Source organism: Dama dama, chromosome 30, assembly GCF_033118175.1.
Source record: "Dama dama isolate Ldn47 chromosome 30, ASM3311817v1, whole genome shotgun sequence".
In the NCBI taxonomy this organism is placed as follows: Eukaryota; Metazoa; Chordata; class Mammalia; order Artiodactyla; family Cervidae; genus Dama; species Dama dama.
In genome coordinates this window covers 39631201-39643879 of record NC_083710.1, presented here as the reverse complement: position 1 = coordinate 39643879, position 12679 = coordinate 39631201, and the positions used below count along the sequence as shown (strand labels likewise).

Genomic DNA, 12679 nt, shown 5'->3' with positions numbered 1-12679 from the left:
GCTGGGAGCAAGGCCTGCAGGAGGAGGGAGCTGGGCTGGCAGGAGAGACTGTCTGTGGTCCTTCAGAGGGAAGTGAGGCTGGTCTTTAGTGATCACCTGACTAGGGAAGGCAGGTGTGGGGCGGAGAAGAGCCTGCTTGCCACCCCTGAGGCTGACACTGTGTGGGTGTGTCTGACCTCCATCCCTGCCCTTGCTGACCCACCCACACAACCCTGAAGCCGCTGGGGGCCCCGTGTCCAGCTGTGGGAAGGACCCAGGTGTGGGTTCCAGGCAGGGCACTACAGGCGCTCCTCTCTGTGGGGCCGTATAGAAGCTGTGAGCACATGACTGCCACTTCATGTGACTCAGGCTTCACCTGCATGTCAGTTCTTCCCAGACTCCACAGGGTGAGCCCTTTTTGTTCCGTTGTTTGAATGAGGAGGCACTGAACAATGTGATAAAGACCAGTCTGAACTCGTCACTCCAACTGGATGGTCTGGGATGGATTGGTTTGTGGGGGGACTGGTGTTGACCGCAATGGAGCCCTGGGGTTTGAGAGCCCAGTTTGGAGTTCATGCTCATCCTTCTCCAGCCTGGTCATGCAGTGGTTTCCTCGGGTGCAGATGAGACGGTAACGCTGGGCTGCCCATTGGTGGTGGTGGTTCCGTGGTGGTTTCCTTGGATGTAGATGAGACGGTAACGCTGGGCTGCCCATCGGTGGTGGCCATTCCGCAGTGGTTTCCTCGGGTGCAGATGAGACAGTAACGCTGGGCTGCCCGTCGGTGGTGGCTGTTCCCTGGTGGTTTCCTTGGATGTAGACGAGACGGTAATGCTGGGCTGCCCGTCGGTGGTGGCTGTTCCGCATAGTGAACATGAGGGCCCCGATGCACACAAGTGTTGCAGGAGTGGCCTGTGTCTTTCGTGTGTCACTGTGGATTAGACACTGTTTGATGAGGCTTTTCCATGGAAGGGTTTGCCCCACACATAACTCGTGGTGCAGCCATGAACCTTCCTCTCATTTCTGGATAGCTGGCCTGTTATCTGACTTGCGTGTCCACACAGAGCCAGCAGCAGGGAACCTGGCTGTACGTGGCCCACTCTGGACTTCTCGGAGTGAGCTTAATGTTTTCAGTTTAACAACTAAACTGAACTAAAACACTGGTTGCATTTGAAGGAGGAAGATTAAGATGTCAAAAATGTTACAGTGTATTAGTTTCTGTTGTAAGTCCTAGTAAAAATCCTCCATCATCTTTATCTAAAATTTCTTTCCTTTTGGTGACAGCGCATCATCAAAGGCAGTGACTTGGATGGGGTCCTGACCTCTGGGGCCTCACATGCACAGCAGTTTCCATTAATAGCTGTTCCTGCAAACATCGTTCATGCGGTTCCATCAAATATATGGGTTTTTCTTCTTCAGGTCGTTGTTTTTCAAACATACACAAACCAAAGTCATGTGCCCATTGAGGCAAAATATGTTTTTCCCTTGGACGACAAGGCAGCTGTGTGTGGTTTCGAGGCTTTCATCAATGGGAAGCACGTGGTGGGAGAGGTAAGGGAGAACCCCAACTGCTCTGTGGGATGGGCCATCCTGAGTCCCTTATTTTCGGGCTGAGTAGCAGCCTGGTCATAAAACAGGATGTTCCTGGAAGAATCAGGCCCTTGTACAGCCAGCCTCCACTCAGACATCTGGCGTCCCTCTCTGGCTACCTAGCCTCTGTTCCTGCCTGTCCAGATTCCTTGTCCAGGCACTTGAACAAACAGTGATTTCAGTATCAAAAGTTTGAGAGACACATTGGAAAATTGGTGACGCCCTTTATGTATTTTTGCAAAAATACTGATCCTTTGTACCCTGCTATAAAAGCCAACTGAAGTGAAGAAAAATATGTCCAGAAGAAGTATAAGTTGATTAATTCTTTGTTTATTCTAAGAGTCCACAGTTGCAATAGTAACTTACATTTTATCAAATTTAAGACGAACTTCATTTTTTATTTATTCAGAGTAAAGCTCCAAACTTCCTTTTCACTCTCAAATATTTTGGTCCCAACTTTTAAAGAGCATCCTCTTCAATTGCCCTTTTCTTATTCAAATTCTTATTAGAAGTACATTTTTATGATCGCTGTATGTAAGTTTTCATTCATCTTAGCCTTCTTAACTTAGCCTTCTGTTTTTGCCTGGGTTTTAATAAACGTTGATGAAGTTTTCCTTATTAAAGTCTGAAGTCACTGTTCATATTATGACTGGTACAACACTGTCTTTTTCAGATTAAAGAGAAGGAAGCAGCCCAGCGAGAGTACCGAGTGGCAATCAGTCAAGGCCACGGTGCCTACCTGATGGATCAGGACGCACCCGTAAGACTTGACGTTCATCCAAGTCAGTCCCGCGTGCTTGCTAGAAAGGGGAGAACAAGTGGAAATTGATTTTGAATATGAAATTCTAATTTTCATTAGAAATTTAGCATATGAAATTCTAAATTTCACTAGAAAGTAGAATAATTTTTGCTGGTTTAGGCCCTGGAGTTTCATGTAGTTGGGAAGGGAGGTTTGGGTAGTGAGACCCATGTGACTTGTTTAGATAAAGGAGGAAATGGCCAGGGTCACCCAGCGGATCCTAAGAGCCATTTCTGTCCTTGGGAACTGCGTTCCCCAGACGTGACAACAGAAAGAAACTATGTGGGCGCATAATTTCCATCTTCCCTTAGAAGGGTAAGATATTTACATTTCCCCCAGAACTAAGCTCACTTAGCAGTTTATCCAGTTTTCGCCAGTCATGTCTCAGGGAGGCGCATCTGCAGGGCCTGGGCTGGGTCCACGGTTAGGGTTAGGTCTTCCCAGGGTCAGATGTGGAGATCTGGGAGGAGGAGCCACAGGGCCGCGTCCACGCACTTCTTGCTTTAACTGTAAGATGTATTAAGTGTGCCTCAGGCAGGTGCTGGGCCACGTGCAGCCTCTCCAGCGTAGACACGTCAGTCGTTTCTAAAGACAGGCCGTGTGCTTCAGACACACCTCTGAGGAGGACTCATCGCCAGAATACTGTCAAAATGTGATGTTTGGAACAAGCAGTTATTAAAATTACAGTAGATTTACGGGATAAATCTGCAGAATGGGGATTAACAAGAAGAGGTGATTATTCCACAGGGAGCTCGCTGGCCCTGTGCTCAAGTGCTGGGTTCCCTGGAATCCCTAGAGGGGCATGGTGCCATTACACAGGCCCCTAGTGCTCTTTATGCAGGTGGAGGCCCAACTTGGAATCCCAGTGTTTAAGCGGTGAAGTAACAGGAGAGGTTAGATAAAAAGTTAATGGAAAAACAAAGAGAAAATTGGAGTGTCAAAAGCAAGGCTGGAGACAGTGCCCAGCCTCTGTGGAGAAGCCCCACAGGAATTAGACCTCTGTGTCAGGAGGCCCAGGTGCCCTAACCATGGGTCCCCTATTCCTCTGAGGGATTCAGCTGAAATTCAGTTCACCTGGCTGCCTGGCAGCTCAGCCTTCCTTCGGGTTTGGGACAAGTTAGGATTCTGTAGGTGACCCGGGTGACCACGTGGGTGGCAGCTGGCACCCATCCAGACCCTGTATCAGCAGTGCTACCATACACCTCCGGTGGCACCTCTCCAGGAAGCCCTGGTCTCCATACCCTTCCCTTGAAGCCAAGTGCTGCTGCTGTGTGATAATCCTGTCTTCGTTGTTTGTTCCCACCTTGATGTCAAAGGTAACAACAGTTGACTCCTCAAATCTACATTAATCGTAATATCATACACCCCTAATCTAAGCAGACTGAGTTCAGTGAAACAGAGCACAGGCTTGGCCATGTCAGGAGCACCCAACATGGGTTCAGAGGAAATGATCCAGCCTCTTTCTGACCTCACTAGGCATGAAGTTATTTCCTTACACAGTGATTGGCAATACCTGCTAAAAGAAAGCAAAGCAATTATTCTGAAAAGAGTTAAATGAGTTAAATGAGGGCCAAACTTGGTATTACAGGCTCCAGCTCTATAGCCAGCAGGAGTCTGCTGGTATACTGTGTCCGCAGAGAGGCCTTGGGGTTGGGGGGTTAGTCTCTAGGAAGGGGCAGGCAGGCGTCCTGGGCAGAGCGTTGCGGCCACAGAGAGGCCATAGGGTTGCGGGGGGGTGGGGTGGTCTCCACTGGAGCAGAGGCCACTGGGTGCAGCCTCTCGGACCCCAGACCGCTGGGGAAGGGCCCTGGGTTCTCCTTCCGCACAGCCAGTGCTGGTCTGGAGGCCATGTCCCCTTCTCTGAGGAGGAAGCAGGCAAGTTGTGATCAGACCATTTATGTAACAGGAGGGGATCGCCTGCAGGATGGAGATGCTTCTGAGACACAGCCTAAGTCATATACTTCCATTTCAGGACATCTTCACCGTCAGTGTCGGGAACTTACCCCCAAAGGCCAAGGTCCTGATCAAAATCACCTACATCACGGAGCTGAGCGTCCAGGGTGCCTGCGTGGTCTTCTTCCTGCCGGCCACCGTGGCGCCCTGGCAGCAGGACAGGGCTCTGAGGGAGAACCTTCAGGTCCGTTTGGCGACAGCAGCTTTATTGTGATTTATGCAGAGGGAAGAAACAGCATCTAAATAACCTAACCTTTGAGGCATAGAGTCAATTGTAGTGACATTTAGGATGCTTAATGGCATCCTGTTTTTATTCTGTTCAGTCTCTTTAAATTTTATGTTGGTACTGCCTGCTCATGAAGAATTTTGATAAGCATAAAGAACGCCAATAAGCCAAAGAGGAAACTTTAAACCAATCTTAATTCCGTCTCCAGAGACGCCACCAAAGCTGCTGTTGCTGCTTTCCATACAGTGTTCAGACTCCCTGCTTTTTGTGCATCTGTATAAATTGTGTACTTGTGTGTGTGTGTGAGTGTGGATTCTTGTGGTGAAACTGAGCAGATACTTAGTTGTGCGTATGTATTTTTCTTTTCTCAGGATACAGTGGAGAAGATTTGTATAAAGGAAACAGGAACAAAGCAAAGGTTAGTACCTAAAATACAAAACCTGTCAATCATTCAGTGAGCATTCATTTTATAGCTTAAGTTATCATTTAAAATTACACAGAAGAGCTGCATGTAGTTGGTCAGTAATTGGGATGTTAGACTGAGCCACCTCTCTGTTCACTTCGGTAGCTTTTCTCTGAGCATGTCCATCGAGATGCCGCACATGATTGAATTCATCTTCAGTGACACACACGACCTGAGAAAAAAGGTTAGTAGGTCTTTGCTTTCACTTCTTAAGAACTCGTATTTTAACATCAGTTTTCCAAAGCACCTTTCTTTTCAGTCGTGTCCAACTCTTGGCGACCCTATAGACTGTAGCCCACCAGGCTTTGTCTGTCCATGGGATTTTCCAAGCAAGAGTACTGGAGTGGGTTACCATACCCTCTCCCAGCGCTCTTTCTGACCCAGGGATTGAGACCCCGCATCTCTTATGTCTCCACTATTGACAGGCAGGTTCTTTACCACCAGTACCGCCTGGGAAGCTCTTATGGCCATTGTATTGAATATAAATTTTTACATTTGCTTTTTTCACTTGACTTTGTGTTGTAAATATTTTTGCAAGTATTTGAATTATTCTGAGATACAGCTTTTTATAAACGACTATCTATTGTGACTGAAAGTCAAAGAGGAGAGTGAAAAAGTTAGCTTAAAGCTCAACATTCAGAAAATTGAGATCATGGCATCTGGTCCCATCACTTCATGGCAAATAGATGGGGAAACAGTGGAAGCAGTATCAGACTTTTTTTGGGGGGCTCCAAAATCACTGCAGGTGGTGATTGCAGCCATGAAATAAAAAGACGCTTACTCCTTGGAAGGAAAGTTATGACCAACCTAGGTAGCATATTAAAAAGCAGGGACATTACTTTGCCAACAAAGGTCCATCTAGTCAAGGTTGTGGTTTTTCCAGTGGTCATGTATGGATGTGAGAATTGGACTGTGAAGAAAGCTGAGTGCCGAAAAATTGATGCTTTTGAACTGTGGTGTTGGAGAAGACTCTTGAGAGTCCCTTGGACTGCAAGGAGATCCAACCAGTCCATCCTGAAGGAGATCAGTCCTGGGTGTTCATTGGAAGGACTGATGCTAAAGCTGAAACTCCAGTACTTTGGCCACCTCATGTGAAGAGTTGACTCGTTGGAAAAGACCCTGATGCTGGGAGGGATTGGGGGCATGAGGAGAAAGGGATGATAGAGGATGAGATGGCTGGATGGCATCACCGACTTGATGGACATGAGTTTGAGTAAACTCCGGGAGTTGGTGATGGACAGGGAGGCCTGGCATGCTGCGATTCATGGGGTCGCAGGGAGTCGGACACGACTGAGCAACTGAACTGACTGACTGACTGATCCATTGTGACTATATAAGAATCTATTTATCATTCACCTCTTGTTAAGTTTTTAGGTCCTTATTTTGTGGTTCTTGATTTTAAAAAAGCTCCCCAATGTCTATCTGCTTGTCTTCTCTGGTCTCCATTCCTTCTTGCTGGAGGATCTTTCTCTGTCTAGTCTTTTCTTCTTAAGGCTGCCAGAGGTATCTTTTCTCTTTCTGTTATGGCAGATGAAGATGTAACCCTCTTGCCCTCCTCTCACCTCAGTGCACATGTTTCTAACCCACTTATTCTAAGAGTTATAGTATGGTTTTTAGTTAAATCAATTTGCTGCTATTATTTAGTTACTAAGTCCTGTCCAACTCTTTGCAACCGTGTAGACTGTAGCCCTCCACTCCTCTGTCCATGGGATTCTCCAGGCAAGAGTCTGGAGTGGGTTACCCTTTTCTCCTCCAGGGGTCTTCCCAACCCAGGGATCAAACCCACGTCTCCTGCTTGGCAGGCAGATTCTTTACAGCTGCGCCATCTGGGAAACCTGGTTATATCAATGGTAAATGTTTAAGTTATTATGAGTACATAAATGATAATAACACTGAGCCAAGAAATGTATTATGATGGCTTTTTTTCTTTTTACTTCTTTATATAATATTTCTTGGGGGGAGGGGATGGAAAATGTCATTTTCTTTGTCTTCTAGTACTGTTTCTTCTCATTTGTTCTAACCTGTCATGTAAAGCCCCTCTGGGGCTGTTTTTGCTATCTCAGTGAGTCAGCGACTCCTCTTCCTGACCCTGCCCGCTCCCCTGGGGCTGCTGTCCACGAGGCTTTTCCTCTTTAGTTCCCAACACCTGATAGAGCACAGCCTCCCTTACAACCTGAACATCTGAAAACATCCTCTTCTGCGTGCTCCCTTCCCACTGGGTAGGTGATCCCACTCAGAACCTTGAAAAAATTGTCATCCCGCCCCCAGTGTTACTTCTGAGAGGTTAAACCTTTTTATCCCCTGTTCTTGATAGGCAGTTGTTTTGTTTTTGAGCCCTGAAAGAATTTTATGTCTTCTCTTTATCCCTGATGTTCTGAAAGTTCATCAGAACCTGACATTCTTTCATCATATGTGTAATTCATGGCCTTTAGTTCTGGGGGATCTTCTTATGTTTTAATAAACAAGTGTCCGTCTCCCCTTCACCTCTCAGTGACTTTTAGTCAGACCCTGAATTGAGACCCTTGTTTTCTTACATTTTCTCTCCTGTTGTTCATTTTCTTGTCCTTTCATCCTGCTTTCTGGGTGATTTTCTCAATCATAAGTTACAACCATTTTATTGAAATTTTAATTCTGTCTCTCTCTCTCTCTTTTTTTTTTTTTTTTTGGCAAGAGCTCTTTACTGTTCTGTAAGTATTCTCTTTTTTTCTGGCTTTTTGCTCAGTTGGCCTCCATTTTCATGTTTAAAGGCTTTTCCTCTAGCATCTGGGTGGCCTCTCTCTATGTTTGTCCTCAGAAGTCAGTCAGATGCTGTGTGGTAAGTGGGGCAAGTGGACCCCGGGCCTGCGCTCAAGGCTGGTGGCAGCTGGTCTGCTGGTGTGGGGGTGAGTCTCTTGTGTGTTTTCACCCTTGCGCGGTTGTGCAGAGTACCTCAAGGGTGTTCACAGGTATGACTGGGGACACCAGCCTTCACTTAACTGCTCTCTGTGTCTGTGCTTCGTTCTACTTAGGACTCCCAAGTCTGGACTCTACTTGGTTGAATTTCTCTAAGTAATAAATCTTCAGTTTCCATTAGTGAGAAAACAGGTGCCAGCTGCTTGCTACCAAGGGCAAGGAGGGGACCTGGGCTGACAGCTCAGGGTATGATCTGCTCTCCGGTGCCTCCAAGGGGTCCTTCCCAGGGAGCTGCAGGCCCTGAGCTCACAGCTCGCAACTGCCCCACCATGGGGCTCAGGCAGTGGCTTCCTCTCCTCTGGCTGAATCACTTCAAACAGCTCTGTTAGCTTTCCATCTTCTTATTGAAATTTGCTGGCGTCTTCTCTGCCTTTATCTTTGTTCCCATTCTCAATGTCTTTATGCCCTTTTTATTGTAGGGAGTTTTGGGATCTTGCTAGGGAATAGAGTTGTCTGTGTGCTCAGTCGTGTCTGACTCTTTGCGACTCCCATAGACTGTAGCCTGTTAGGCTCTTCTGTCCATGTAATTCTCCAGGCAAGAATACTGAAGTGGGCTGTCATTCCCTTCTCCAGGGGATCTTCCCAACCCAGAAATTGAAGCTGTCACTTGCATTTCCTGCATTAACAGGAAGATTCTTTACCACTACACCACCTGGGAAGTGAGGGAATAAAGTTAAACACATGTAAATAATACATCCTCAACAAGAACCCCTTGGCATCAGAGAGCTTTTGCTGTATAACAAACAATCCCAACATTTTGTGGATTAAAACAATAAGCATTTGTTTTTTCTCAAGCTTTCCTCCTGTTGCTGGGGACAGGATGGCCTGGGACAGGTGGCTGGTGGCCTGGTGTCAGCCAGGGTGCTGGCCCTGGTCTCTCACCTGCCATAGGTTAGCTCAGAGCTCAGCACAGTAGAGGAGGGCAGCCCGTTCCACAAACACAGCACAAGCCCCTGCCTGCATTCCATCTGCCAGCATCCCCTTGGCCACAGCACATTCAAGGGCAGAAAAATGGGCACGACCTCCTGAAAGGAGGAGCTGCAGAATTTTACTACAGAGGGCAGGCCAAGAAATCTACCACACCGCCTTTGTCACTTAAAGCCTCCACTCTATATTTTCAGAAGGTATTTTATACTTATAAAAATACTATTTTACAATAAAGGCATAATTCTAAAATTCCCGTTGGATTTTCTGTTTTACTATTCTGTGTTGTAATTATCTTCTGCATCCAGATAATGGGATATGCAGACCAATCACCTTTGGGTCCAGGGTCTGAGACTGTCTCCAGGGGGCTGAGTTTGCTTGTGTGTATCCAGAGTAGATGGAGAAGGAAATGGCAATCCACTCCAGTATTCTTGCCTGGAAAATTCCATGGATAGACGAGCCTGGCAGGCTACAGTCCATGGGGTTGTCAAGAGTCGAGCACAACTGAGCGACTGAGCACATGTACCTTAGAACCAAGAGGATAAAAATGTGATCTGGTCACAGTTGTAAAACCTACAGTTCACAATTTGGGGTTCTGTTGACACATTGTTGATTTTTAATAGAGTTATGTAAATCATGCACAGATTTGCTACTTGATAGTATGGTGTAATTCACTTATTTACTTTGTTCTCATGGTTGTTTGTTTTGCAGAGAACAGACTGCAAAGCTGTGATTAGTACTGTGGAAGGCAGCTCCTTAGACAGCAATGGATTTTCTCTCCTCATCGGTTTGGTTGATGTGTATCTCCCAAGAATGTGGGTTGAAAAGCATCCAGAAAAAGAAAGCGAGGTATAGTCCTTTTTACTTAAAAGTAGGAGGTACTGTTGAAAAAGTATTTTAGAATAGATCATTTAAATTTGGAAATGATTGATAATCTTGAAAAGCTAGCATTACAAAAAGAGCTCTCACCACCCCAAGATTTTACAGTTAAAAATATTCGTGATAGAGGAGATTCCCTGGAGTTCAGTGTTTCCACAGCAGAGGTTGCAGGTTCGATCCCTAGTTGGGATCCCTGCATGTGAGAGGCACAACCAAAAAATATTTATGACATTAAGAATGAAAAATTTTTGTGGTTTCAAGCAAAGCCCCCATGTGGCATGTTTCCCCTAAAAATTGTCATTTTTACCTTTGTTATTGTTTAGTAGCTAAGTTGGGTCTGACTCTTTTGCGACCCTATGAACTGTTGCCCACCAGGCTCCTCCATCCATGGGATTTTTCAGACAAGAGTACTGGAGCTGGCTACCATTTTCTTCCTCAGGGGATCTTCCCAACCTAGGGATTGAACCCAAGTCTCTTGTGTCTTCTGCATTGGCAGGCAGATTGCTTACCACTGCACACCTGGGAAGCAATTTTTACCTTAATAGTATTTGTTGCTCAGTTGTGTCTGACTCTTTACGACCCCTTGGACTGTAGCCAGCCAGGGTCCTCTGTCCATGAGATTCTCCAGGTAAGAATACTGGAGCCGGTTGCCATTCCCTTCTCCAGGGAATCTTCCTGACCCAGGGATCAAACTCAGGTCTCTGGATAAAGGCAGATTCTTTACTGTCTGAGTCACCAGGGAAGCCCTAATTTTTTTTTTTTTTACCTTAATCCCTACCAAAAAGAAAATGTGCCTTCATATATTACATTGGTTAGTCTGTATACTTTTTACAGCTTTTAAAACATTGATACTGTAAAAAGATACAAAATCATTTATGGCTATTAGACCATATTATGTGGCTGTTATAAATAATCTCTTCTAATTAGAATAAAAATTGAGAGCAACATTAGCAAGATGGTCAAATGAGACATCCTTTGAACTTACCCCATACAAATGGGCAACAGGTTCATGAAAACATGTTCAGCATCACTAATCATTGAGGAAATGCAGATGAAGACCACAGAGAGGTATCACTTCACACCTGTTAGAACAACTGTTTTCAAAAAGACAAGATAAGTATTAGCAAGGAAGTGGAGGAAAGGGAACACTCGGATATTGTTTATGGGAATGTAATCCGGTGTAGCTGCTATGGGGAACAGTGTGAAGGATTCTCAAAAAATAAAACTACTAGGACTTCCCTGATGGTCCAGTGGTTAAGAATCCACCTGCCAGTGCAGGAGACAGGTTTGATTCCTGGTCTGGGAAGATCCCACATGCTGCAGAGCAGCTAAACTCATGCTCCACAAATGCTGAGCCTGTGCTCTAGAGCCTGGGAGCCGCAACTCCTGATGCCCAAGTGCCTTGGAGCCCGTGCTCCCATCTCTGCAATGAGAAGCCCAAGCACCACAACTAGAGAAAGCCGTGTGCAGCAACCAAGATCCAGCACAGCCAAAAATAAATAATAAAATAAACATTAAAAGCTAGAACTACTGTATAACCCTGCAATCCCACATCTTGGTATATTTCAAAGGGAATGAAATTACTGTCTCAAATACTCACACCCCAGTGTTCATTGCTGCATTATTTATAATAAAGACATGGAAACAACCTAAGTGTCCTTTGATGGATTAATGGATAAAGAAAATTAAATATATACACATATGTATAACACACGCAACACATATGTAATATATGTTACCTACACATACAGTAGAATATTACTCAGCTGTAAAAAATAAGGAAATCCTGCCATTTGCAACAACACAGATAGACCTTGAGAGTATCATGCTAAGTGAAACAAGTCAGATAGAAAAGTACAAATACTGTATAATCTCATTTACATGTGGTGTCTAGAAAAAGCTGAGCTCACAGAAACACAGGGTAGAATGTTGGTTGTTACCAGGGCTCAAGGGTGGGGGAGTAAAAATAAGGTGGTATTGGTCCGAGGATACTAATGTCTAGGTATAAAACAAATAATTTCTGGGGATCAAATATGTAGGATGATGACTGTAGTTAAGCATACTGTGTTGTGTATTTGAAGGTTGCTAAGAGACTAAATCTTAGATGTTCTTGCTGCTGCTGCTAAGTCGTTTCAGTTGTGTCCAACTCTGTGCGACCCCATAGATGGCAGCCCACCAGGCTACACTGTCCCTGGGATTCTCCAGGCAAGAACACTGGAGTGGGTTGCCATTTCCTTCTCCAATGCATGAAAGTGAAAGGTGAAAGCAAAGTCGCTCAGTCGTGTCCGACTCTTAGCGACCCCATGGACTACAGCCTAGCAGGCTCCTCTGTCCATGGGATTTTCCAGGCAGGAGTACTGGAGTGGAGATATTCTTGCTAGCTAACCTTATTGTGGTAGTCATTTCACAGTACTATGTGCTAGATGATTGCACTGTAAATCTTGAACTTATATTATGCTGTATGTAAATCGTGTTCAGTAAATCTCAGGCAAAGTTTTAATGGAAACTAATAGTAGTTCTGTTTTGAGTGTTGGTTGGTTATAAGATAAAAGGTCTGTGTGCATTTCAGTCATCACACACCACAGTGGCAGAGAGTGGACATATTCATTATTCATTCATCCTGAAGACACTTTTGATATCACAGCAATGTTCAGATATTAATTCTGTATTAGTTCTGAATCTCTCAGGGGTTTATGAGGTTCACGTTGGGAACCCCAGCTCTGACATTCGCTTTTTATTTGATCTCCTATAGGCTATCTCATTGTTGAATAAATCTTATTCTTTTTGTTTTTATAGTATTATTTTGCCTGATTAGAAAGTTTTCAGATTTTACAAGTAAATCTTTTTCCAAAAAAATTACACATTTATGCCAAATGTTGCAAATCCTAGGTACATGTGTATCTTGTTTGTACCTTA

At 45.0% G+C, this 12679-nt stretch overlaps 1 protein-coding gene across 1 annotated transcript in view; it reads left to right on the top strand.

Annotated features, from left to right (window-relative positions):
• The window catches only part of PARP4 (poly(ADP-ribose) polymerase family member 4), a 68724-nt gene that overhangs the window by 26899 nt on the left and 29146 nt on the right, over positions 1-12679 (top strand). The window contains exons 16-21 of the mRNA XM_061133433.1: positions 1397-1528; positions 2241-2327; positions 4339-4503; positions 4917-4963; positions 5114-5192; positions 9596-9733. Of these exons, the coding sequence (XP_060989416.1) occupies positions 1397-1528; positions 2241-2327; positions 4339-4503; positions 4917-4963; positions 5114-5192; positions 9596-9733 (648 nt within the window). The remainder of the gene's footprint in view (positions 1-1396; positions 1529-2240; positions 2328-4338; positions 4504-4916; positions 4964-5113; positions 5193-9595; positions 9734-12679) is intronic.